Source organism: Ambystoma mexicanum, chromosome 9, assembly GCF_040938575.1.
Source record: "Ambystoma mexicanum isolate Mex_15411 chromosome 9, UKY_AmexF1_1, whole genome shotgun sequence".
Lineage (NCBI taxonomy): Eukaryota > Metazoa > Chordata > Amphibia > Caudata > Ambystomatidae > Ambystoma > Ambystoma mexicanum.
In genome coordinates this window covers 1,188,788,323-1,188,814,432 of record NC_090931.1, presented here as the reverse complement: position 1 = coordinate 1,188,814,432, position 26,110 = coordinate 1,188,788,323, and the positions used below count along the sequence as shown (strand labels likewise).

The following is a 26,110-nucleotide window of genomic DNA, read 5'->3' as shown; positions in this document are numbered from 1 at the left end:
CCCTTGTATGTTGCACAGTCGTGCTCCTGTATTTCTTCTACAGTACATGGTTCTGTAATGAACATGGCTGGATTTACTGTTTTACATCCCACTACATGCACATTTGGGCTGGAGATTATTATCTCATAAGCTATTGCCCTCTGTGTTGTCAACGTTGATTTGGATCGCTCTAAAATTGCAAAGAGTGAATGCTCTGCGTACAACGTCACTGAGCAGCCCATTATAATTGTGGTGCTCTTTTTAATGGTGGAGGCTGCTGCAGCGAGAGCTTGTTCGCACACAAAGTGACCTTGAATTACCGCATCCAGCGTTCCCCTGTAGTAGGCCAATGGCTTGTGGCCTAGGGACGTTTTCTGCATTAATACCGCGGTCATCAGTGTGCCATTGCAGTGTGAGAATAGGTAAAATTCCCTGTCGTAGTCTGGGTTTGCGGGAACTGGTGCATGTGCGATCAGGTTTTGTAGCTTGAAGTACTGTTTCATCATTTCATTTGTCCATTTTATTGGGACATTATTCTTTTGGGACTCTTTCAGTGCCTGTAGCAATGGAGGCGTGTATGCTGTGCAATCAAGTATCCAGGCGCGGCAGTAATTACAGATGCTGAGAAACTTCTGCATGTCCTTTACAGTTTATCATGTGGCGTATAGCCGCTGCCCTGTCGGGAAGTATTCTTTTGCCATCTTTAGATATTAGTTGTCCTAGGTATAGGCAGTATCTACCTTATATCCTATCATAGCTAGTAAATTCCACATTGTTACAGAGTCTTCTCTGCACTTTTCTTCAGTTTTGCTGCAGATGAGCAGATCATCTACGTATTGTATTATCATGCTCTCTACATCAATTTTTCCACTTCGTGTAAGATGCTATTGAAAATGCTTGGGCTTTCACAATACCCCTGCAGTAATCTGAAATGTTTGTACCTGTTCCCTCCTAGCGTGAACGCTGTGAGGTACTGAGAGCTTGGATCGAGTGGTATGGAGAAGAAAGCATTTTTCAAATCTACCACTGTAAAACACGTGGCTTCTTTGGGTTTGCTACATAGTATTGATGCCGGGTTAGGGACTAATGGGAACTCTTTCTGAATGACGTCATTGAGTGGGCGGATATCTTGTATCATTCTCCATGCCCCTCCTTTTGCTTTTTTGATAGGAAAAATTGCTGTATTACATGGGGAGTTGGATGGGACTATTATTCCTTGTTCTAACAGATCACTTATTGTTTCTCTTATTCCTTCCTCCGCTGCGTTTGATAGTGGGTACTGCTTAATTCTTGGGAGTATGGCATTTGGCTTCAGTTTTATCTTAATGGGTGTTACTTCATGCAATAACCCTACATCATAGGGGCCTGTGGTCCAGATCTCAGGCAGTACTCTCTCCATATATTTCTCATAAATTGTAGATGGCACGTTAACACTGGCCATGAGTGGGTTGTGTATTTCCCGGTATTGAATCATGATGTCACATGGTATACTTATTTCCATTATTATCTCCCCATTACTCTTATTGTCATTGAAAAGCAACATTATGTTTGGGTCTATGCATAGTACGGTTCTCCATAAGCATCCATCCAGACCTCAACCCCCTCTAGTTCAATAGACAAAATGGTTCTTGGCATAACGTCTGTATTCACAATTGGGCGGAAGATAAAATCTGCGGGCACCCTCCATTCCTTTCTTGTTATCTCTGGCACCACCCAGGCCAACACTCTGATGCCGTAAATGAACATGTCCATGTATATGGGCACCCTTCTTACTGCAACTTCATTTGTCATAGTACTGATCATTAACATTTCTCGTACGGGGCATACTCCTGGGGTTGAAAACACTATTCCCTGCTCAGTAAAGGGGATAGTCATATTTAATTTACTCAACAAATCTCTTCCCAGCAAATTGATTGGCGCGTCTTCATGATACAGTAAGGGTGTGTGCACTGTTTTTCCCCCCACTATTATGTCAAGATCTTTTGTGTAAGGAACTTCAAAATAGCCCCGGAGAACCCTTGCGTTTCCAAATTTCTTCCCGAGAGCGGAAACCGCCCTTCCATGAGACATGATTTTTCTGCTCCTGAGTCTGCCATAAAGATAAACTGCTTGTTTCCTATCTCTGCTCCCACTAGTGGTTCCTCTTCTGCACGTAGGGTAGTGGATAGGATTGGACACACAAGTGCTCTCTGTGGGCTGTCCTAATCTGCATAAGTCTCAGGTCCCGGTACTGAGAAAACATTATCTCCTAGTACTGCCGTGCTGCAAAAAGGTGCAGGTGCACCATTAGCAGATGTCGCAAAAAATGTTATTGTTTGCGTTCCCTACTGTATTTTGTCTGGCCATAGGCTGTTGTACTCCCCTCTGCTGTGGCTGTTGTTGCAGGGGTTGCTGTCTTTGCTGCATTTGGGGCTCATTATAATATTGATCACCTTGCCCGCTCCCTCCCATAGGTAACCCGTAGGGGCTTCCTGGGTGTGGATGTCCGTATTGCTGTTCATTTCCCATAGAGGGCTGTCCTTGAAAGTACCCCACAGGTCGCAATCTACAATCTCTTGAATAGTGCCCCCATCTTCCACAATTCCAGCATGACCTTTCTGGTCCTCCTCTCATCCCAGGGCCACCGAAACCTCTGTTTCCCATTCCTACGAATCCCCCTCTTGGTCCCCTGTACCCACCTCGTCCTCTTGTTGGTCTTCCTTGCCACTGGTGCCCTCCGTATTGTTCTTCTCCGTCCCACTGTTCTTGTCCTCCTGCAGCCCATGCTGACGCCATTCTCACTGGTGCATTTCCTGCTCCGTCATCCCCTTCACTGCTTTTATCAGTTGATGTGGTTGCGTTCAGTACTGTGACTTCACTAACTTATTCTGTACTAATTTCGCTTTGTCTGCCAATCTTTTCTGTGCTATCTCCTTTTCTCTTTCTTTGATCCTCCTACAGTGGTGTACAATTATGCTTTGGATCTCAGGCCAACCCTTTCTATCCCAGCTATTTTATCCAAGGCTTTCTGTACTTCCTTCGGAAGCCATTTTTAATTATAAAATAAAACAGGGTGGTGGATTGATCCCACCCCTTACCCGTTTCACTTCTCCACAGGTCTTGCACCCAGAGGATGAATTGCATAGGCTCCTCCTCCTCTCCCATCGTGCACTGCATCACTAAGTGTAAATCTGGAATGTCTGGAAACGTGCGCTGCAATGCATCCCATACTTGTGCTCTAACATTATTAAATGGCGGTCACAGCTCATTGTTACTCCCGGGAACCCCGCCTTCACCCATAAGGTGTCTGCTTGATCGCCAACAGCAGACATCAACAAGCTTTTCACGTCCCCTATTGCTAATGGGAATCATGCTGTGTTCTTCTCAAATGCGTGTATCCATTTCCCCACCCCGCCCGAGATTGGGGGGAGAAGTTTCAACAAATTGTTTTTATCCATTTGGGCCCACGGAAAGTAGTACAGCCTCCCTGCCCCTTTGTGTATCAGTGGCATTTGTAATTTGTGTATTCTCTCTATCTTACTTATCGTCCTCTTATTTGTCCTGCTCACCAGCATGTTTCCTACTTGCTGCCTTAACCTGCCCTGCCATCTTGGTGGTGAACTTTCATCTAAGTCATCGAAATGGAATGGCTGTGGGGATCTCACTGCTGCTACCCCATCTTCATATTCATCGAGATTACTCCACACCTCTTCTACTTCTTCTTGCTCCCCTTCTTCTTCTTGTCTTTCTCCACGCTGGCTATCTGGGATTGTTGGGCGTATTATTCTTACTGGCTTACCATTTAAATGAAAAAGGAACTCTCCCGATTGCCACACTTGCTCTTGCCCTCTTGGTATGGGTGCCGATTGTGATGGCGCTGATTGCTATGGTACTGTTGTCGCTGGCACCGATTCTCCTGTGACACTTGTTGGGGGCGTGAGGTCTGCTGCTGCCAATGGTGGCACTTCCCCTCCCCCTGGTAGCATCTGGCCCCTATTGCATAATGCTCTTAATCATGTTATTTCCATCTGTGCATGTGCAAGCTGTCTGTCTAAATCCCCAGTTAACCATGCTAGGACTACTGGTGGGGCACTAGTTAGGCCGTACAGCCCCCCTCTGTCATAGGGGGGTGTTGCAGTGGCTGCTGCCCCTGCTGGGGGTGGTCGGGGTAGGGCACGTGGGCACATATCGGGGCTCGCTGTATCCTACCACGGGCCTTGTCATCAGCGGGCATATTTAAGTAGTGTCACTCAGTTGTGATTGTCATACATTCTCCTCTCACTGTTCCACCTACTTCTTCTGGTGTTTTCTCTCTCTCAGCCTCTTTATCTATACTTACCTCACCTACGGGCAATATTTCCTCAAACATCCGCCACAAATCTAAAACTTCCCTTCTGTTCTGTATCTGTTTTCCCTTATATGTCGCCAGAAAATGTGTGGATACCAGATCCAGCACCCTTTTATCGAAAGAGCCTCCCTCTGGCCATATGGGTGTTACGCTATCTCCCTTTATCTCCGCCACCCACTGGTCATGGTACTTCTGTATTTTCTCACTATACAATTGAAGATGTTGGCAGATGTGCGCTAATGGTGCTGTTCCCCCCATGGTTATCCAATTTCCTGCGACACACAGGAACTTGATTGACACCTTTCTCACCTCAATTTCTTATGCAACCTTCTTCTTACCTTTTTGTATCGGCACCTTTTGGACAACCCTTCTTTTTTTTTTTTTTACTATTTACTTAAACCGTAAATTATTTCAATTGTGGACATCTGTCTTTGACCATTACTCAAAACATGTTCGTATACATTGGATTTTCAATTTTCTTGATCGACCTCAATATTTTTTTTCAATTTGTATGCACACAAACAGTTACTAACAGATCAACATGTAACACCTTGACACACGTGAAAACATATAACATAAAACATATAACATTTAACATAGACTACCTGTGTGCTTTTACTCCACTTTTCTCCTTACTTTAGTTTCTTTTACCCCTGTTCTATTTTTCTCATACACTCTCCACATCTTACTCCCCTCTCGCTACCTCACCAAGAATCCTACTCATATGGAAAAAGAATATTCTAAATTACTACTCCGAGTCTACTAAATATACGAGACTCCTACTATTTTCTCTTTATCTTCACTTATTTAACTGCACTGGACGAGACAATGCTATGCAGCGCCGCCTTCTACCCCGTTCGAGCTAGGTTTCCTCACTCTTCTCTTACTTCTTTATCTCCACAGAACCTAATGACCATATAAAGGATAAATCAGAAAAGACTCAGTATCATTCACACAGACCCTAACTTTCTTTTAGTCCACTGTCACCTGTTCCCCTTCTTCCTTAACCCTTCCCTTAACTCTCAGGAACTTTCGCAACCGGTACTCACGTGTTCATTCGGGTGGTCCGAGAGTCACTGTTCACGGTCTATCCACAATCTGGTCGGCAACCCCAACCAAGCCGTGGCCCGCCTCGGCGAGCAGCTTTTACAGTTGGGTATTCATTAACCGGGAACCCTTGACCCCTTCTCGTTGTGCACGCTGGCTGGTCGACCGCCGAGACAATGGTTTTGCTGGGGGGCGTCCCGGATCTCGCCGCACTGCACAGGCCTCAAGGCACCTGTCCCAAATCACGTTGCAGGGGTCACCAAATGTAGGCACCCTCCCTGTCTTACTACGTGCAATAAGAATAAATGAGACACATCCCAGACTGGGATTAAGGCTTAGTGGACAGGTTGCGAGAGTTCAAAAAGTTCATGTAATTGGCATCCAAAAAACTCTGCTGCTCGAGAACGCTCTGACAAATATCACGATTAAATCACATTATAAAGGAAAAAATTGTCATAGATGACGCAATTAACATAGGGTATTGAGTTGGTACAGGATTGGACAGTCACTATTGTACTATATGGCTGTGACGTCACTGTTCCATCCGGATTGGTCGCTCCTTTGCCGGGAGGGTGGACTTCACATGATCCCGTTGTCAGTGTCCAGGAGGGGTGAAGGTCAGGTTGCTGTGACTCGAGTGGCCACTAACTAAGCTAACATAATACATCTTTGTGAGGCATGCACTAAATAATGATCATTGCAACTCTTTTGAACAAATCATGTAAACCTATAAACTTCAGACATGTATTTACATCGTTAATAACAGTGGCTTATATAGAGCATCAGGTTAAGGGTTTTGACCATCATGATAACATTGATTGAAGCGAGGGTCTGGACTCGTATAGAATCTAAGGCACGTTGGCATTTTTTAGTAGTGGGGGACAATATACTGCAACAGAGGTCTAATTTTAATCGGGGCCTGCTTGGTGGGCATCATGGCGGGGTCGCATATCTGGTACATCAAGGAAATACCTTGCAGGGACACAGGGTTACACTGACAGTAATTTTCCAATGGCAAGGGCGAAGGGGCATGGAAAGATTTGTGGAGTTGGATGAGCTACAGTGCTTTGCTCAAGCTGGTTCATACACAGGGCAGTGATCTCAGAGAAAGAGTGAGATTTTACATTTGTTCCTTGTTGCAATTACCTCTGGCTTCTGTGTGAGAATGGGGCTGCAGAGTTTTCCAGATAGGGTGAGAGAAAAGGTGGGGGCAATGTGTGCTGTGTGTGTGGCACTGCAAAGGGGAGAGAAGCCTTTTCGTTTTATCGCAGTGAGGCCTAGTTACCAAGATGGAGTCAAAGGGTGCAAAAATTGATGCCCTGTATCATGCGCAGCGGCCTCATCTACGTGACTGCTAACTGATGCTGACATCATATAAGGGCAACGGGGGCACTCCCCTCCACTGGAGGCACAAAGTCCAAGTTTGTACTAAGGAAAGTAGGGACGGGGGCCCACTGGCCCCTCACTCCCACACATTATATATTGTGATTTGAATTCTAAATACATAAATAAATATTTAACTTTGCAAACTAGCCTGATTCTTGGTTCAGTGTGACAGGGGGAGTCTCAAGAGAAGGGTGTGATACGAGTGGTATATCGTTCAGAATATTGAACTCATAGATAAAATAAATAAGGGTTTCACTTGGGCATGACACGCTGGGCGGGACTTGGGTGTGTGCCGGATTGAAATCACTAACAGCTTGGGGGCTCGAGTCCGGGAGCCTGAATTTAACTCACCACTCGTGACAGTCTAACACTGTGTGCTAGCCGACAGGGTCATACACCTTGTTGGGTTACCATACTGTGCTACACTGTACAAGCACCCATCAAATGAAATACTCAAAGGAATTGGGCCTGTTTGCAAAAGTAAAGTAACCCTGAGATGATCCAGAAGGAAATTAATATTTCCAGAATGGCCCCCAGTGGAAATCAATATTGCTCGGGAACACCTACTGCACAAATAGTTTGTCAAGTGTGAATGGCCAGAACAGGACGAACAGGTATGGCTGCAAGGAATAAAACAAAAAATTACTGAAATCAACCTTAATACCTGGCAGGACAAGTGTCCACTACATCAAGCACTTAGCGAGCTGTACCTGGCCCCAAAAATAAAAGAGGAGAAATGTAAAATTGCCAAAATAGCGGTCTACCTGTACCTCCACATAGGAGTCATACAGGAAAAGTGTGCAGACCAGGTAGATTTCACAAAGAGGCAAGGGGAAGCACTGCAGAAAATCCATAGCAATCTGGACTCTGCAGAGCAAAGGCTCCAGGATATCAACAAATCTGAAACAGAGGCTAGGCAGTATGCCACCAAACTCCAAGAAGACTTGGCTCTCTTACTGCAAAAGAATACAGAGCAGGATACACTGGTACAGACATTGCAAAAAGATTGTCAGGAAAGGTTGGACTCTTTAAAATAGAGTCAACAATAGCTGGAGCAGCAATTAACTTTTAACAGAGTCTGTGCAGAACAGTTAGTTATTCTACAAGATCGCATAGACAAAGTAAAAGAGGAAAATAATACATTCATTATGAAAGACCTAGAATCCCAAGCTGAGTTTGATGAGGAGCGCCAAAAAGCTGCAGCACTTAAAAAGCAGAGGCACGACCTGGCTGCACAGAGTGGCACTCTAAGTCAGGAGAGGGACGCCTTAGGCCAGAAAGTCAGCCATTAAAAAACAAAGTTAGAGGTAAGTAAGCTGACCCTTCAAGAATGTGGGTAAATCAAAACTGATCATGAAAAGCTGTTAGAGCACACCAGGTGGGTGGAGGATGCTTTGGCAAAGAACAATCACACTAACAAAGGCCAAACTCAGGAGGTGAGCCTCCTGCAGCAAAAATTGGCCCAATATTCTCAATGCAGGCAGGAAGCACAGAGAGACAATGAGACTCTCTGTGAAAAGAATGACAGGCTCCATAAACAGATAGCCATACAAGAACAAATCATAGAGACCTGTAAGGCCTTAATAGAGGAACAAAAGGGTCAGATTTTGGCATGTCAACAGGGAGTAGGGGCTGCAAGAGATGAGGTAAAATGGGAAAGAGAAACCCCTGAGCATAACCTCAAGACCCCTGGCATCAGGGACTTCAATCCCTTCAGTTCCATGGACTCTGCCACCCATATGTCCACTGGCTCATATGAACCAAGGGCCACAGGGATGGTAGACTTCAATACAATGGGAGATATGGGACTGACAGATAAGCGCCTCCCAGAAATGGATGGGCGGGCATCTATGTACAGGTTCCCAAATACTGACCTGTGATGAGGTGATCTTTCAAGTCCACCAGGACTGCCTTCCCCACCTGAAGCCATAAATCCAAGCCAGTACTATGTCCAGGGACTTCTCCACCCAGCTGGAGGAGGCTGCTGAGATAGCCAAACCAGAAGTCTTTCTGGGCTTCAGGCAGATGGTTGAATAGAGAGTCAACCTAGCTGATGCCTGTGAGACTCTGGAGTAAAAGCAAAAATTGAAACAAGTTTTCTTAGATTTTCAAGATCTCTTTGTGGTGGACTCATATGACTGTGGTTGCACCGACATCCACACAACAACAATTCCCATGGACCCTGGCATGACTCCAGTGTTTGTGAAGCAATATCGCTTGCCTCTCGCATGAATGAAGTCCCTTACTGAAATAATTAAGAACCTTGAGTCCCATGGGATAATTCGTCCAGTCCACAGCACCTTCAATAATCCGGTGCTCGGGATTTTGAAACCAAACTGCCAGTGGAGACGCTGTGCTGGCCTAAGAGAGCTCAATAAACAGGTCCATACTTCCCGATGGCCTCTTCCCTACATTGACCAAGGGCTGGCCCAGATCCAGGTGTTAAAGGTATACACTGCCATTGACCTGACCAATGGGTACTGGACTGTACCTGTCAGTAGGGAGGACAAATACAAGCTGGCCTTTACCTCCGGGGGGCAGCAGTACACTTGGACCTGGACTTTCTTCGGATACATCAACTCCGGCAATACATTTAACATCTTTCTGCATAAGGCCATGCCCAACCTGGGTGAAAGAGGTAACCTGGCCTATGTAGATGATGTTCTAATCAAAAGCTCAACTGTGGAGGAACACATAGTGGAGATCCGTTATGTTCTGACACAGTTGAGGGCTGCCAGAGCAAAACTCTCTTTCCAAAAGGCACAGTGGTTCAGGACCTGTGTCAATCTTTTTCGGGCATGAGATAACTCCTGAGGGTCTCTGTCCCCAGGAAAAGAAAGTAGAAGCGCTCCAGAAAATAAAAGACCCCACAACTCTGCGGGAACTAAGGAGCCTCCTTGGACTAACTAATTACAGCAGAAAGTTCATTGAGGATTACACAGAGATCACGAGACCCCTGATCCATGTGTTGAAAGGGGGGGTCAAGTGGGAGTGGGGTCCAGAACAAGCCGAGGCAGTAAGACAACTCAAAATAAGCCTCTCACAAGCGCCCTGCCTAGCTTACCCTGTCAAAAACAAGGAGTTCTTCTTGGAGACAGGGTTCTCAAATACATGCTTGACTGCAGTATTATAGCAAAAGCATAACAAGGTCAATAAAGTAATCTCCTGTGGAGGAAAAATTCAATGATTGTGAGAAGGCACTCCTGGCAATGGTGTGGGCATTGAAGAATTACTGCCCGTTCATCCAGGGGGAACACATCACAGTGGAGACTCCACAACAGCCTCTGCAATATCTTCAAAGTGACATAATCCAGGCCAGAAATGTGAGTTATTCCCAAATGACTTCCTGTATTCTGTCAATGCAAGGCTTTTCTGTGGAGGTCAGATATGGCCAAAACAAGAAGAGCCCCCTTGTGCAAGGTCTGGCTGACTTGCATGATTGTGCTAGAGAAAACTGTCTTGAGGATGAAAGTCTTAAAATCAAGGACAACATGGAGACGTACCTTAATTCCCCACACAAGGTCTATGATGAAGACAAGTGTGAGGGAATGCCCACCATCTATGTGGATGTGTGCTCCTACCATGTTGACCACAACGGGCAAAAGGAACTTGTGGCCGGCGTAAGGAATGCATGGGTGAATGATGCCCCAGAACGCTCCTCTGGGTACAAAATCGGTCCCAAAAGTAGTCAAGTGGCAGAGCTGATGGCTGTGCATCAAGCCATCCTCACTGCTGTCCAACACTAACTCCACAAACTGGTCATAATCACTGATTCAGATTATGTACGGAACGAGTTTGTGGAGGACCTGGTTAATTGGAAAACCAGAGGCATGTTATGTGCTAATAATAAACCATTAAAACACGGAAAATGAATACAAAATATTGATGACCTGGCCACCTCGAATGGGATGACCATCTACTGGAAAAAGATTAAGGGTCATTCTAAAGTAGAGGGACCAGACAAAACTGGAAATGACCTAGCTGATCAGCTGGCCAGAACCAGAGCCATCCAAGGGGATCTACTTGAGATCCATTCCCTGTTGGGGGAAATCCAGGTCACTGCTATCACTAGGTCCCAAACAGATGCTCACAATGAACTCTCAACTGCACAATGGAGTAAGGAGACTCCAGATGCTGATTTGATTACGGCTCAAAAAGGGGCTCCAATAATTGGTATGTTTTATGAACACATTGAGGACCCTGAGAACTTTCCCCTGACGGATAACGATTACATTGGGAAAGTGGACCTCAAAGTGTTGATGAAATGTCCAAAAAATGTCCAAATCCAGGATGGTTTGCTGGTGAGGAGATCCATATCTGGCCATGACCAGTGGGTAGTCCCTACCTTATTCCGTAGCCTGATGCTTTGTCACACCCATGATGTGGCCACAGCCGGTCATCGGGGGTTTCATACGACATTAGAAATCTTGTGAGAGGTTGCATACTGGCCACACATGGGCAGGACCTCGACCAATACTTGAAGGGGTGTCTTGTGTGTGCACAATTTCAGCCAACATCACTCACACCGTGCTCCCCTCCAAAAGAGGGGGATGACACTGCCTTGGTCAGATTTGCAAGTCGATTTTATTGGGCCCGTGATTCGCTACTCTAGTGGGAACAAGTAAATGTTGACTGTAACATGCTTGTTTATGAAATAAGTGGAATGTCTCCAGGCCCCAAATTGCAAGGCAGAAACAGCAGCTGCCCTGATGATCAACCACATCTTGTCACATTTTGGACTACCCCAAAGGATTGAGTCAGACCGAGGTAGTCATGTCACTAGCAAAGTGATGACAAAGATGTGGGAGATACTTGGGGTCAAAAGGAAACTACACATTGCCTACCAGAAGTCCTCTAGTGGTGGAGTTTAGAGGTACAATAAAACTATTCTAAGCATATTAAAAAAGTGTGTGGCAGATTCTGGGACAAGTTGGGACATTTCATTACCCCTGGTCCTGATGGCCATCAGATCTACCCCCTTCTTCTGCAACAAAAATGTCTCCATTTGAGCTGATGACTGGACGAAGAATGGTGCTTCCCCAGCATCTGCTCTAGAGAACCCAAGAGCAGACCTTGATAAATGCCTTCACAACTCATGAGTATGTAGAAAATCTGAGAAAACACCTTCAACATGCTTTTGCCTATGCTAAGCGGAATCTAGGAAAATCTGCAGACAATATGAAGACCCACGATGATCTTAAGATGACTAAAAAAAAATATCAAGTAGGAGAACGGGTCTACTTGTACAATTTCCAAAGAAACCAAGCCATGGAGCGCAAATTTCTCCCAACTTGGCGGGGTCCTTTTGAAATTATAGACAGAATCTCACCAGTCACCTACAGAATCCACATCCCCAAGAGCAGTTTGACAGAAGGGGAAGACAAGTGGGTCCACGTAAATCAGCTGAAGAGTTGCCATCCCAGGCTTACTTTGCGGCAAATAGAGGAGTTGACCGGAAACCCAGAGGGGGAAAATCCGGAGACATAAAAGAATTACTAAATGTTCTCCGTGTATGTGCGAGAAGAGTGTTAAGACCATCACTGAAGAATAGATAGGGAATATTGCCAATTGTTAACCAAGTATCTTTCCCACAGCTGACATCCCCAGAAGACGTGTGAACACAGTAGTGGGAACATTTCCATAACCATGCTATGTTCTATTTTCTAGCATTGGGACTAAAAATCACCCCAAAAATCAACAAGGAGGACCACTCGGGGACAGGGAGCATAGACCCAAGGAGCCCAGAGTGCCACTCCATACTCCCAACCAGAACCGGCGAGGAGAACGTGTCGCCTCAAGCACTAACGGGAGAATTTCCCCACGGACAGAAAAAGAACATCCCAATCTCCCGACTTCCCCTTGGCGGGAGGTCAAAACTAAGTCAGGAGGGGGGATCTGTGGGATGTATTGACCCACTTTGCTGTGCTATGCGGCATCACCCTGCTACTTATGGTGAAAGAAACTGCAACAATGGCAGCAAAACCCCTGCGTGTTCCAAAAACCTACAAAAACCGCGTTCTGCAACACAACAAAACGATGGATGCACAACCTGCTACCCATGGTGCATATGTGGTGGGATAGAGCACACACTGCAGAGAATGTGCCATTGGGCTCCATGACCAGCAAACAGAGTGCAGAGAGAGAAGCAGCTCCTTGCAAATGAAACTCCAAAATATGCCTATAAATGAAATTTGCTTTGTTGCTAAAAACTCCAAAATACCTATAACACAACACTTCTCAACATTCAAAATCTTGCTTGACGCTAAAATTCATGTAATCTAATGAAGCATTGCAAACATACAAAGTCCTAATGTGAAGAGCAAAACATTCATCAGACAAACTGGATTGTCTGTAAACTGACAGCCCATGTAAGAATATGGGTGCATTACCCTGGGCTACCTGAATGACAGCTGTCAGAAGAGTTACTGATGAAACTTCAAAGTGATCTAAACTAAAATGTCTGCTGGATTAGCAAACAAAAAAAGGATTGTTGCTAAAAAGAATACAGATCTCAGTTGCTTTCTATCCCACAGAGTTAAAGCTAAGAAAGTAATGTATTCATGTTTGATGCAGCAAATTTGGATTTTCCTGGATTTTTAATGAAGAATAAATTAGCTTGGCTGAGCTGCAACCCTTTGGAAGTGGACAAACAGGTTTCTCCCAGGGGGAGGGATATCCTCTCAGCTGAAACTCACCAGGGAGGGATATCCTCTCAGCTGAAACTCACGGGTAGATGATAATTGTGGGTTACCTCAGACTTTTGTCTATAGAAAGAGAATGAACAATAGCAGACCCTTCAGCCCAGGAAACGGAGGTGTGACAGGGTCTTAAATGGCTCCTGGAAGGAACTTCCTCAAGGAGGGGGATGCTCATGGACTCCCAGGAGAGAAAATGGGAGGAGCCAAGTGAGCATCTGCTGATAAGCATGAACAAAGATCAATTTTTAAAGACTCATAACTTGTGATTCAAAGTGGTGAAAAATATACCAAGGACATATCTGTTAGTCTAATTTTTGGCTGCACATTTTAAAAGGAGGCAGAACTGTGTGACATGTTCTGGACAGGAATGGCAATATGTGTGGTTTTATGTGAAATGTATTAATCCTAGAATTGTGAAAAGTTACAGAGACATCCCTATGTTAAACGCACACATTTGTGGAAATTTGCATAAAGTTTGGAAATTGTGTTCATAGCAAAAAGGACAAAATTCTGTAGAAAGTTGAAACAAGATACCGCAGCAAATGCACACTTACTCCGCTTTAAGATGGCAGCGTTGATAAACTGTGTAAGCCAAAATGAAAAAGGACTACTGACAACATGATGCGTTGCGCTGGCAATGAGGCAACCTTACGTTCGGTAACCTAGGCAACCGAACCATACAATTATAAAATTAGTGCCAGGCTCCCGAGTATAAAGAGCCGATGCACATCAGAATATGACTCAGAAGCACGGTAAGTTGCTATTCTCAAGCTTGTTGCCATTAAATTCATTTTTCTATTACATCAGTAGGACACAGCTTTAGTAAGCACGGCAACAAAGCTAAAGATATATACGTTTGAAGGAGCGGCATCAAATCAGCCGCGGCTCTCGTGACAGTAATGCTAATAGTGGAAGGGAATTACACACGTGTATGAATGCAGCCTAAACCTTCGAGTGTACACTGCTCAATACAATAGACGATGCATTTGCATTGCGTACATTACTTTATTGGAAGAAACAAAGCGATTCGCTACTTAAACACTTAAGGAAACTTTTAATCGTATTAATGATTAGTTTATCATTTACAGGAAACAAGTGGATCTAACCCATGACATATGAATTTGAAAAACCATGGTAAGCACACACCTTTTATGTTTTACCTCAAAACCGCAGTTAGGTTTTTCTAATAACATCTGATTTGAGCGCAATTGCCAACTAACATTTCAATAAACTGCTTTCTCCTCTCTCTTTTCCCAACAATCCTCCCCTACACCAACCCTACTTTTTCTGTCCTTATTTTATGTTTGACCCATATTTAACTGTGTATAACAAATTCTATTGCCTTTTCTAATTTCATGATCTGTATCATATGGTTAATTTGCTTTATTGTCATGTTATGGACACACAATACATGCTAATGAACATTGAATGAACTAGGACTTTGCCCTGTTTTGAAAAAGGCTGGAATCAGTCGAAACACATGTCAGCTAAGGGCACCAGAAAATAAAATGGAATCATGCTAATTAATTGAGTTTTTGTGCTAACCATTTTTTGGGGCAGTCTTGAGAAGCCACCACACTACACAAAGCCACCAGTACCACCACATTCAGCAGGGACAATGCCATGATAAACAGCTATTTCACCTGAGCATTTTAGGTTTGTGGGTGCTGCAGTGACATCTGGCAATTGTGTCAATGATGACATGCTGACATTTGGATGCACATGGACCATCACTCATCCTGGGGCACCAATAAGAGATGCTCCCGAGACTTAATGTCCCATACAAATGATGCTCCAAATCAATGCATCTTTCACATTCATCAAATTAGTTACTCACACTGATTTATACATCACAACATACACACACACACACATGTCAGATACATGGACCATGAGACAATCAGTACAGTAACAGCAAACCCACTACATGAACCCTCTACAGACATATAGATACATGTCACAATGCCCTATAATGTGGCTTCTACATCAAGTGACTGGTGGCTTCACATATGTGTGCTGCATTTACTAACAAAAACATAGCACAATCATTTGTAGACACAGACTTCTACATCCACTCAACCATCATGCCATTACACATGAAAATATCCCTAGGAAAAACATAGATGTATTTATTATAAAAGTGGGACCCAGGCCCAAAAACACAAAGGAAGTATGGAAAAGAGCCACAGCATGATGCATCTTTTATGGCCATTCATCATTTACTAATTGGAAGGGGAAAGGGCAGATGCTGCTGTTGACAGGCATACACGTTGTGGAAGCCTCCCGTGTGCCAGGTGTGGAAATCAGTCCAATATTGACCCTTGGCATCATCATGTGGTGGTGCAATCATGACTGTGATGGGAGACACTGTTGTCTTGTTCCTAAGGCCCTACCTGTGTAGATCTTCAACAGCCGCACTTCCGCATCCTCCTTCATCTCACAACAGTCATCAAATTCCCATGAAGGGGGAGCTGAGTAGAGAGGAGAATAGTATTGCGCCATAGGACCTTGGACTGTGACACAAGTCAAATGAGCAGACACTCAATATGGTGTTTGATGGACAGAGGCTTCCCTTGCTATTTGTGCATGATGATGGTTTTCCCAGCAATTGCCACTCATATTTTGCAAGTGGCCACTCATCCATGCCAAATCGTGTTGTGTGGTCAAAGGCACATCTCTCCGTATCTGACCTAGCTCACTGATAGTGTCAGCAGTCTTCTGGCCTATATACTTCATTACATCAACAGTTTTCAAACCTGTGTCACTGATTACCTGCATCTCCCTGACAGTGCCAACATGCCAGTGTGATGCAAAAGAAACCTCCCTTGCTAGCACATGCATGCCAATGTGCAGCTACCCTAGCAACAGATGAAAATCATTGAAACCACATCCTTTGGCATTTCCGTGACATGTGTTAGGTTCCAGCATTAAAGAAGAAATGCTAGGTTCCAGCCTTATGTACCTAGGCGGACCATGGTGGCACAGAGTTGTGGTCCTGCTCTGTGACCCTGACAAGAGTAGGTGCACCCAAGGAATTCATGGATTGGGCTTTTTCTTGCTAAAACCTTATCATGCAAGTGGCAGGATGGGCCCAGACGATTGTCATCACCACGAACAACGACATGATTTTCCAAAATTGTGCAAGAAAAGGGTGTGTGGCAGCTTAGACAAAAAGCACAGTGGGTATGTGGGTCTAGGTAACAATGGATCTGTTCCTTTGCTGCTCTTCTGCAAGTTAGTGTGAGCTGACAAGACACGCAGAAGAGGATATTTTGCCTACGGCAGAAATACATGTGTGAGCACCCACCACAGCACACACAGATGTGGCAGTAATCAAGAACATGAGGATGAACTGTAGGACATCTTCTGCATCCATGTGGTCATATTAACATGAAGAGGGCCCTTGCTGCAAAAATGTGTTCTTTCTTTCAACTCCTGGCGCAATGCGGCACATTGTCTGCAGGCTCATGTCAAGGTTGCTGTCTATGCACCACTGGAGTGTTGTCCAGGGTTCTGTCCTGAAGCTAGAACAAAGAATACCATCTTCACTTACCAAATATAACTATTGCCCCACACATCAATTGACATTTTGATATGATAACCACTATATGCCTCTGGTAAAATATTAGACCCCCAAACCTTTCATATCTGAGGTGCCAGCCTATGGTGGCAAGCCGTTGCATGAGGTACCAGCAGCAATAATGGAGGGTGCCATGCTCATCCTAGAAATTAATTTCTGAGCCTTCCAGTGGTGTGTGTTTCATGCTAGCAACCACGTTGCTCCTCAACACTTTGGTGGAGCTCCACATTCTTCTGTGATTCATGTCATCTGCACTTGTGATTTCCTCAGTCAGCAACTGTGGATTTTTCCTGTCACCAGTTGAACCGTGTCATATTTTTCCTTACTCATGGAACCCTGTGCTTTTCTCTACTACAGTGTTCTTCTTGAAACTCTCCTCACACGCAGATGTTTCACAGACACCAATTCTCTCTGGCCCTCAGCGTACTGCAACATTTATTACCCTTGTGCCAGGGGTTGATCTTCCTCATGTCGGTGGAAATGTTATGGACCTCATCACGTGAGCACACCAGATCCTGGTTCTCCTGAAAGTTATGGTTTAACTAAACTGTATCTGTCCTCCATTGGCTCATCCCCTTTCAGGTAATGGATCGAACTGTAAGAGTAGGATGGGGGGAACTAACTATGTACCAAAACTGCTCGTACTTTGTCCTCTGTTGCCTTCAATGCAACCTTAAACTGTAGGTCCTGGGTCTATTGGATGCTTTGTCAGGCTAACTATACTGCTCCAGTAGCTGCCAATATCTCATTGGACCTGTTTAAGATGCCAACTGGATCCCGATTCCTGACAGTTTGAAGTGACTTTCCGTGTGGTCACATGTATCTATTGGCAGACCGAGTTGCTTCAATTGGCAGACCTTAGTGGCTCTCCGGGAAGGCCTGAGTTTGATCACACTGCAGTTGGACTGTTAAAGGCCCACCAGAAAGGTTGCTGGAAAGTGCCCCAGAGATGGGAGCAGAAGCCCCAATACCAACTCCACTGTTATGCTGGGCCAGCCCCCTCAGCAGTTCTCGAGGAATCCAAAGTCCTACAACACATTCCAGAACCAATCTATGCTTAATTTTGAAATGCCGCCAAACTGTTTTTTTCTCATTCAGCGGAATCCAAAGTCCTACAACACATTCCAGTACCAATCTATGCTTAATTTTGAAATGCTGCCAAACTGTTTTTTCTGATTCAGCCTTGAAGGCTGATTTTATTCTGTCATACTTGGGTATGGTGACAGCAGACAGAGCAAACCTCCTTTTGGAGTGCAATGATCCTATTCGGTATGATTTTGAAGCCCTTAAACAGTAACTAGGTATGTGTTTGATGCATGGCATCAGATAGAAGCACCATAACTGGAATTACTTGACCTAAGACATGGGAGCAAGGGGCTGACACAAAATGCGAGCAGGTTTAAACAATTGGTGGCGAGCATATCAAGGCCTGATGAGTAAAGAACCTTGTTATTTTACAGGGGTCTATGGTATGAGATTAAAGATGAATTGACCATGATCCCATCGCTGCCGCTACATTTCCTCACTCCTTTCATACAGTGATACAGGTGGATCAGGGACTGCGGGAATGCAGTAATGAACATTGTAGGCCCCTATATGTTGGTGGTAAGGCTTAATTTCCTTATCGTAATCAAGGTAATTCACCATTGATGGTCTCAAAAGTTGCCCCAAAACCATGCAGCTGGGGGGAATTTGGGCACTTCCAGTATGCAAAAAGGAATCAAGTTAATTCTGGTCTTTGTGGCAGAGATAGCCACTTCCTGTAGGACTGTCCTGTTTGATATTCTAGCTAATCGGACAAATCGACACCTTGGTCTTGAACATAACACAAGGTCTGCCCACGATCCAAAAGTTCTATCTGAGAACCAGCATGATCGTCCCATGTTTACCTTGAGGTAGTAATCTGGGAGGAAAATGAACCACCAGTACAAACATCTGCTTTAATTGATTTGGGAGCCACAATTAATTTCCTGGACTTCGACTATGTCCACTCCATGGGTTTTCCCTTATAAGAACCAAGGAGATAGCTGAGCCCGTAAAAGCAGTCAATGGCCGTAGTTGCTCATAGAACCCATGACACTGGTTACCTTGTCAACTGAAGGGTGACCTGTAGAACAGGTTACATTTATAAAGAATCCTTATTTTGGCCTGATGTTAGTAACCCCGTGGCTTGCCCTGCATAATGCTGCTATTAAGTGGGTAACACATAATGGGACTCATCGTATGGACTACACTGCTAAATTTGTGTCCATGGCAAACAAGACCCTCTAGAGTAAGCAGTCATTAGCAGCCTGTTTGGCGTGTTGCTGCGTCACAGGAACATCCACTGTCTCATTTGCCAGACAATACATGTCATACGTTGTTGTTTTCAGCTAAAAAGAGCCACAGCTTTGCTTCCACAGAGTCAATATGAAGATTGTATTTACTTATTTCAAGGGGCCAACATTCTGAGTGGAAAGATACACACTCTCACCGAGACAGAGGACTAACATCTTTGTCATTTCTTAACTTACAACCTCTAGAAGGGTTTTATTAGACAAGCAATGTCTACAGCTTTTTCGCTGTTGTTATTCATGCCAAAGAAAGGGGGGATATAGGGGATCTTCGGCCTTGTGCAGATTATTGTTCAATCAATCATAACAATGAAAACGAAAAGGTACCACCTGCTGCTTATATTGTCCTAGACTGACCAGGTAGTTCTGCTAGTTGTTTACGAATCTAGATTCACACAGGGCCTCATTAGGCGGTAGGCTATTAGCGCCATGGCTACCCCCTTACCGCATTATGGATCCGAGTTCCCGAAATAGGGACTTACCGGGTCATTCCGACCTTGGAGGACCCGGTAAATCCCCATTCCGCGAACCATTCCCCATTCCCATTCGAGCTCCCATAGGGCTCAATGGGAATGGGGATGGAGCTAATAACGGTACTTCAATTTGCGGTACCGTTATTAGCTCTGAAGTCCCTTAACAGGTCCCTTCCATAATGCCTGATAAAACCAGGCGTTAAGGAAGGGACCCGCTAAGGGACCTCGGAATAGGGTGGTAAGGGATTACCGGCACCGGTGCCCTTAGCGGTGCCGGTAATCCCTTACCACCTACCACGTAATGAGGCCCACTAGTATGTTGGGAGCGAAATAGGAGACTGGCTGATGTGTTCTGGAATCATCCACGGTTTTGTTATTATTTTTTGGAATGACAGGGCACCGAGGTAATTCTCAAGCTGCCGTACTATGGAAACAGAGGGTCGCTGGTTTGAATGCCATTTCAGTAAGGGAAGCACCCATGATACACATTTGGCTTTGGGCCACATGGTTGCCTGATGTCAAGAAGTCTTTACCCTTTTAATTTATAGAATCACAAACACATGTCGAAATATTTTATAGTTGGCTGTTCAGGCTATCACCCGGCTGCATGGCTGTTGTTGCATTCCTCTCACATATATTTATTATGCAATGCTTCCTGTGTTCACTGTAGTGCATACAGTTTGTGCATTTAGTACATCTCCTGTAGAGTTTTCACATGTTTTTGACAACATATTGATCATACATATACTGATCCCTTGGAAAGCCAAAGTTGAAAGGCATATTGACACATTTGAGTGTGATTATGGTTAACAAGATAGCTCAGTGTGTTCATTTGTTAGAGATGCCAGATCACAATACCATATTCTGGCAAGGCCGACTGCACCTCTCTGATCCCCGAGGTTAATACATTTGTACATAAACATTGGAGAAAGTAACACTAAGGCCATCATTACGAGTTTGGCTGCCACCAGACCCGGCTCATTTACCAGGTTTCTGCAATGAGGAATAACCGGGTCATTCCAACATTGGAGGACCCGGTAATTCCTCCTTACAGGAACCATTCCCCATTCCATAGGGCTCAATGGGAATGGGGATGGAGGTAACAACGGACAGATTACAACTGGCCCATTGTTACCTCATTCTTCCCCTCGCAGGACACAGAAAGCATGCCTGGTTTTACCAGGTGTCCGATCCGGGTCCCGCGATGGGAATCTTGTAATCAGCCCTGACGGAATGAAGGGGGCCGGTCCCGTACCAGCCCCCTTCATTCTGTCAGCGCAAGCCTCGTAATGAGGCCCTAAGGGTCTCATTACACGGAATTCGGTAAACCATGGTGCTATTAGCACCATTGTTGCCGCTGGTACCATACCGGTACTAACATGGAGAAAAGGGGAATTACCACCCCATTCCAAGGTTGGTGGGGCAGTAATTCCCCCTTACTCCATGGCCTTCCCCATTCCCATTTTTGCCCCACAGGGCTCAATGGGAATGGGGAAGGAGCTAATTACGGTACCGCAAATTGCGGTACCGTAATTAGCACCAAGGTCCCTTTGCTGGTCCCAACTTTAACGGCTGGTCTACACCAGCCGTTAAGGTCGGGTCACGCGAAGGGACCTCGTAGTAAGGCGGTAAGGGTTTACCGGTAGCAATGCCCTTACCGGTACCGGTAAGCCCTTACCGCCTACCGTGTAATGAGGCCCTAAGTGTGTTACAAAACAAGATGCCTGCAAGAGATGACAATAGCTACCAAATGAACACTGTACCAGTATGGCACCCTTCTAGAGTTCTGTTCCTTCTGGAGAGGTTTTTAAAAATTGTGTGGCACCCTCAATGATAAACATAGTGTAATTAGGTGGAGGTGATTAGGTAGTCAAATTCAAGTCGATGGAACTAAGCTGTTGAGGCTCAAATGTTAGCTTTACCACTGCATGATACAGTGATCCTGTGCAGAATATCTGATCTCACTGTATGGTACTGTGGAGTCTCTTGTGAAAATATGTGCCCTCACCATTCTTGTGAAAGAGTTTAGTGCATTGCTGACTCCTTACTTTTATGTAGAAAGAAACACTGATTTTGGTCATCCTGGCCATGTGTTTTCAAATTGATATTTCAGCAATATAAACTAGTGAGCTGTCTGTCCTGCAATTGAGAATGAGCTTTGCAACTATGACCAGCCATCTGTTTAGTATGATCGTCCTTTGCTTGAGATGACAGGAAGAGGATAGCATTCACATGCAAGGGCAAGCAGATTCTGAAAGGGTCTTCAGTGCCATGAACCTCATTTTTGACTATGTCCTCCTGCTTATGTCGTAAACATAGTGGTCCGGCATGTTGAAGGCCTTAAGCCATTGCCCTTTGCCAAAGTTTGGCTCGCAAAAGGAAGACGGGCAGCCCATTCCCACTTAAAGCATGACTATGTGTAATGGCTTTGATGGGCAGTCTTGTCTGGCATACATACTGAGATATTAGTGCACCTGTTAATGAACCTCACCCCCTGACCTTTTGTCAGTGGACTCGAATTAAGTGTCCAAGAAATAATGACTTGGAACTTTGATTTGTTAAGGGAGAGTATATCTAAGTAGAAATGTACTAAGTGTGTCGTGTTGGGTATATGCCTAGTTACAAAGGCCACACCACTCCTGAGCATTCTGTGCCAACTTGTGTTTTTTTGGGCATGGCCATCGATTCCTAGACCACACGCATCACTCAAGCCACACCCCCAAAAGAAAGTTGACCCCCTCCGTGATTGCCCACGCCACATAAAGCACTTTGAACACCGCTGGATGTGTATAAGGATGTGTGTGAAAGAGCTAGTTGTACTCTCATGATATGCCACATATGATGTGCATTCGGACAAGCCCGGCCACTGTATATAGTTTCAATGCATTTGCACCCACCAGTGCTGCATTACGCGATGCAGGCCTCAGGACCCACTATCACTCTATCTCCTGCGGCACAATTGTAACATATGATCATCATTTTACGCTCAGTTTTCTCATCATTTCGCCATTATGTAGACTAAGTCACAATTCCAACTGAATTGTCAATGAATTCCCAATGAGGGACTACTGAGGGGCTAGTGATCAACATTGCAATATTGTACTCCTTGTTATTCCGTGCACATCAAAGCAGAATCCGCAGATTAAACAATAATTCGACCTCATAGAATATAGCATGCTATGTAGAATTGTTAATATTCAAATATCATTTCTTTTCCTGCACTGCGGCATGCGCAAGTAGGCCTGCATCATAACCACAAAATACTGTTTCACTGCTTGTTCTTTCTTTCTTCTTTTTTAAATAACTAGCTCTGGTTGGTGTTTTTTTTTTCTTGAACTCTTATTTGCGAAGCAGCTTTACCCTGAGATCTGGTGTCAACTTCTGTCTACATCCACTCACCGTAAATAAACGTTCATATTCTGTCAAAAAAAGCTCTTGAAATCGGTACAGTTTGTTGGGACAAAATATATCAAACAAATGCACACGATACAAATATAGAGTGAAATCCAATGAAGCAGGACTACTATGACACTTCATTTCTGAGCGATGTAATAAAGCATTGTAGCCTGCTCTTAGACATATTAAATGCAGCCTGTTGGCAATGCGTTGCCTCTGGCTACTGTCTGGGCCACACTGTGCATGGTATCCGGGGATGGGGCAGTCTGATAAGAATTGCTTACTGCGGCAAGTTCTTTCTTACCACAGTTAAAGAATGATGGTTTTGGTAGAAATGAGTGCCAGTGACTAGCAAATACAAACAATTCTCATGGGCAGCCTGGCCTTGAGCACAGCACAAATACGTATCTAGATTACAAGATGCACTTTTGCATCTCACTTTGATGTGTCCGTCCAAATAAATGCCAGTTGTGATTTGAGTTTGCATGCTCACACCAGAAAATAAACACACATATGCAGGCCATTATTAAGACGCTGTATCACAAAAGTAGTGACGTGTGCGCTGGAGCGTAGTCTATGCGCTGAGACGTGGTCTGGACTCATCAAATACGAAGCACACTTGCAGCTTGATCACATGTTTCTTCTTGCCATGAAATGATGTCTTTGGTGGTCTCAGATATCACAGAATCAGCTAGCAGGAGTTTGAAGATCATTGCTCGGCTTAATGCAGATGTGAAACTGGAGGTTTAACTGAAAATATATATAAAGAAAATGCTAAAACACATGTGTGAGCTGTTCTGTCAGTTTCATATGGTGCAACCACTTTTATAAAATATGGTTTTAATGCTTGGCGGACACTGAGGTTACATTGCTTTCATCATGACTATAATTATGCGTCTCCTTCACCCAGAATTGTAAGCAACAAGTATTAAAGAAGGCAGCCTCTCAATCGGGGGAGGAAGGGGAGGTAGTGGTGGGTGTTGCTGGGTTAGACGGATGAAATCAGCTCGTTATAATGTTATTACTTATTCAGTGATATACAAATAAAATATTAACGATGTTACTAAGAGGACATGGGCCTAGCATATGCAATGCAGGAAGTTGGACTTCTTGTGTTTTACCAAGCAAGTATTTTTGCTTTCCAGTGAAAGAATGTCTAGCTGTTCCAATAATGTAAACCTGCAATTGCAGCAAATGACTGGGGCAGTTTGGACACAACCTATCACATTAGAGAGTTTCAGGACTGAAGCTTATCAACATCCTAAGCATCCTTTAGTAAGCTGTTCATCAATCACAGTTGTATGTATGTGATGTATTTGTTTATCACTAAAATCAATAATTGGAATCAATTGCCTTGCCAAAAGAGATGCCTGGGGCTGATTTACTAAGCTAAACAAGTAGCTTAAGTAAGACTAAATCCACTAATCTAAATAAAATAGTGTAAGAAGAACTTAAGCCATTTTTTGGTGCAAGTTTAACTTACGCTATTTTTGTTAGCTTATCAAATCAGGCCCACATTTACATTTGTATTGGGCTGATTCACCAAGCTGAACAAATAGGTTAAGTACAATAAAACATACTAAGCTAAAAAAAAAAATAGTGTAAGTAGAACTTCAGCCATTGTTGGAGTAAGTGTAAATTACCTAATTACCTAATTCTTTAGCTCAGTAAATCAGACCTGCGTACACGTTCTCCCCTTTGATGCTCACATCCTCTTTCATTCTCTTTCTGTTGTTTTCAAATACATCTGTGGTCTCACTCCTTTCTACCTGTCCGCGTTCAGATCGCTTTACTCCCTCTCGCACTCTTTTGCCGAATCAGTTCTTACGCTCTGTCCCAAAACCTCCTTGTGCTTCTTCTCGTTCCCACTCTTTCTCACTGCTTGCCAACAAGCATTTTTTTTTATTTGTTCAGTTGATATATCAACTTTTCAAATTAACAATTACAAATACAATTATTAAAATGTAACATCATACTCATACATACATAATGGAATATCCAGAATAATAAAAATCTAAAAATAAAGTCTGAAAAAAAAACAAATTGAATTCATGAACATTCAAAATTAAATGACATGTCATCATTGTCCCTATACACATTCAAATTAATGACATTACAACTCTGAATGTTTAAGGTTAAATTCACACTCCCACATAACTATCCACCTACCATAACAGGTAAGATAGCAAATCTAGAGTGTAAGGACCTTCTAAACTGGATCCATTCCATGTATATCTTTATACAGATTTAATCAATTAATAAAAGATTAACGTTGCTTTTCCTCATCAAAAACAGCGTTTGGTAAAATTGTGTCTAAAAATTGAACAATTGCTAATTGTATTGTTATTCTTGGATTGCCATTTCTGATACTGAGTTAAATGATTCTGGAATATTAATTTATCTCTGAAGCATCTGCTGCGTACACTGCTCACTGCCTCACAATCAACTAAGAGATGTTGTAGATTTTCTGGTTGATTCGCGTTCAAGCAATAGCGGCAATAATTTTGTTCAATAGAGATCATTCTTCTTCTATGCAGTATATCGCGGGTGTTCCCCAAATTTAGCTTGAACCTCATGTATTTTCTGCGAGTGGTGGCGCATGGATATTTTACAAGACAGTTCGCTATTATCCCGTACCTTTTGATACCAAACAAATATATATCAAAATCTCTTTGCATTGAGCACTTTGTTATATTTTCTGCCCAACCATGCTGAAAGATTTTTACCTTGGCCCGATCAGGATTTGTGATAAGTAGATGAATGGTGACAGCTGCATCAGATAATGCATTTAAGATATACTTGCGCCAATTGGAAGGAAAATTGTTTTTCGATGTGAGCAAATTGTATGCTATAACCTTTAAGATGGACGGTTTATCTAAACCAACCAAGGC

The 26,110-nt window shown here is 43.9% G+C and overlaps 1 protein-coding gene across 1 annotated transcript in view; it reads right to left on the bottom strand.

Annotated features, from left to right (window-relative positions):
- Positions 1–23,273: 23,273 nt before the first annotated feature.
- LOC138489003 (von Willebrand factor D and EGF domain-containing protein-like) overlaps positions 23,274–26,110 on the bottom strand; it is a 3,370,177-nt gene continuing 3,367,340 nt past the window's right edge. The window contains exon 24 of the mRNA XM_069616529.1: positions 23,274–23,969. Within this exon, the coding sequence (XP_069472630.1) occupies positions 23,941–23,969 (29 nt within the window). The 3' untranslated portion in view covers positions 23,274–23,940. The remainder of the gene's footprint in view (positions 23,970–26,110) is intronic.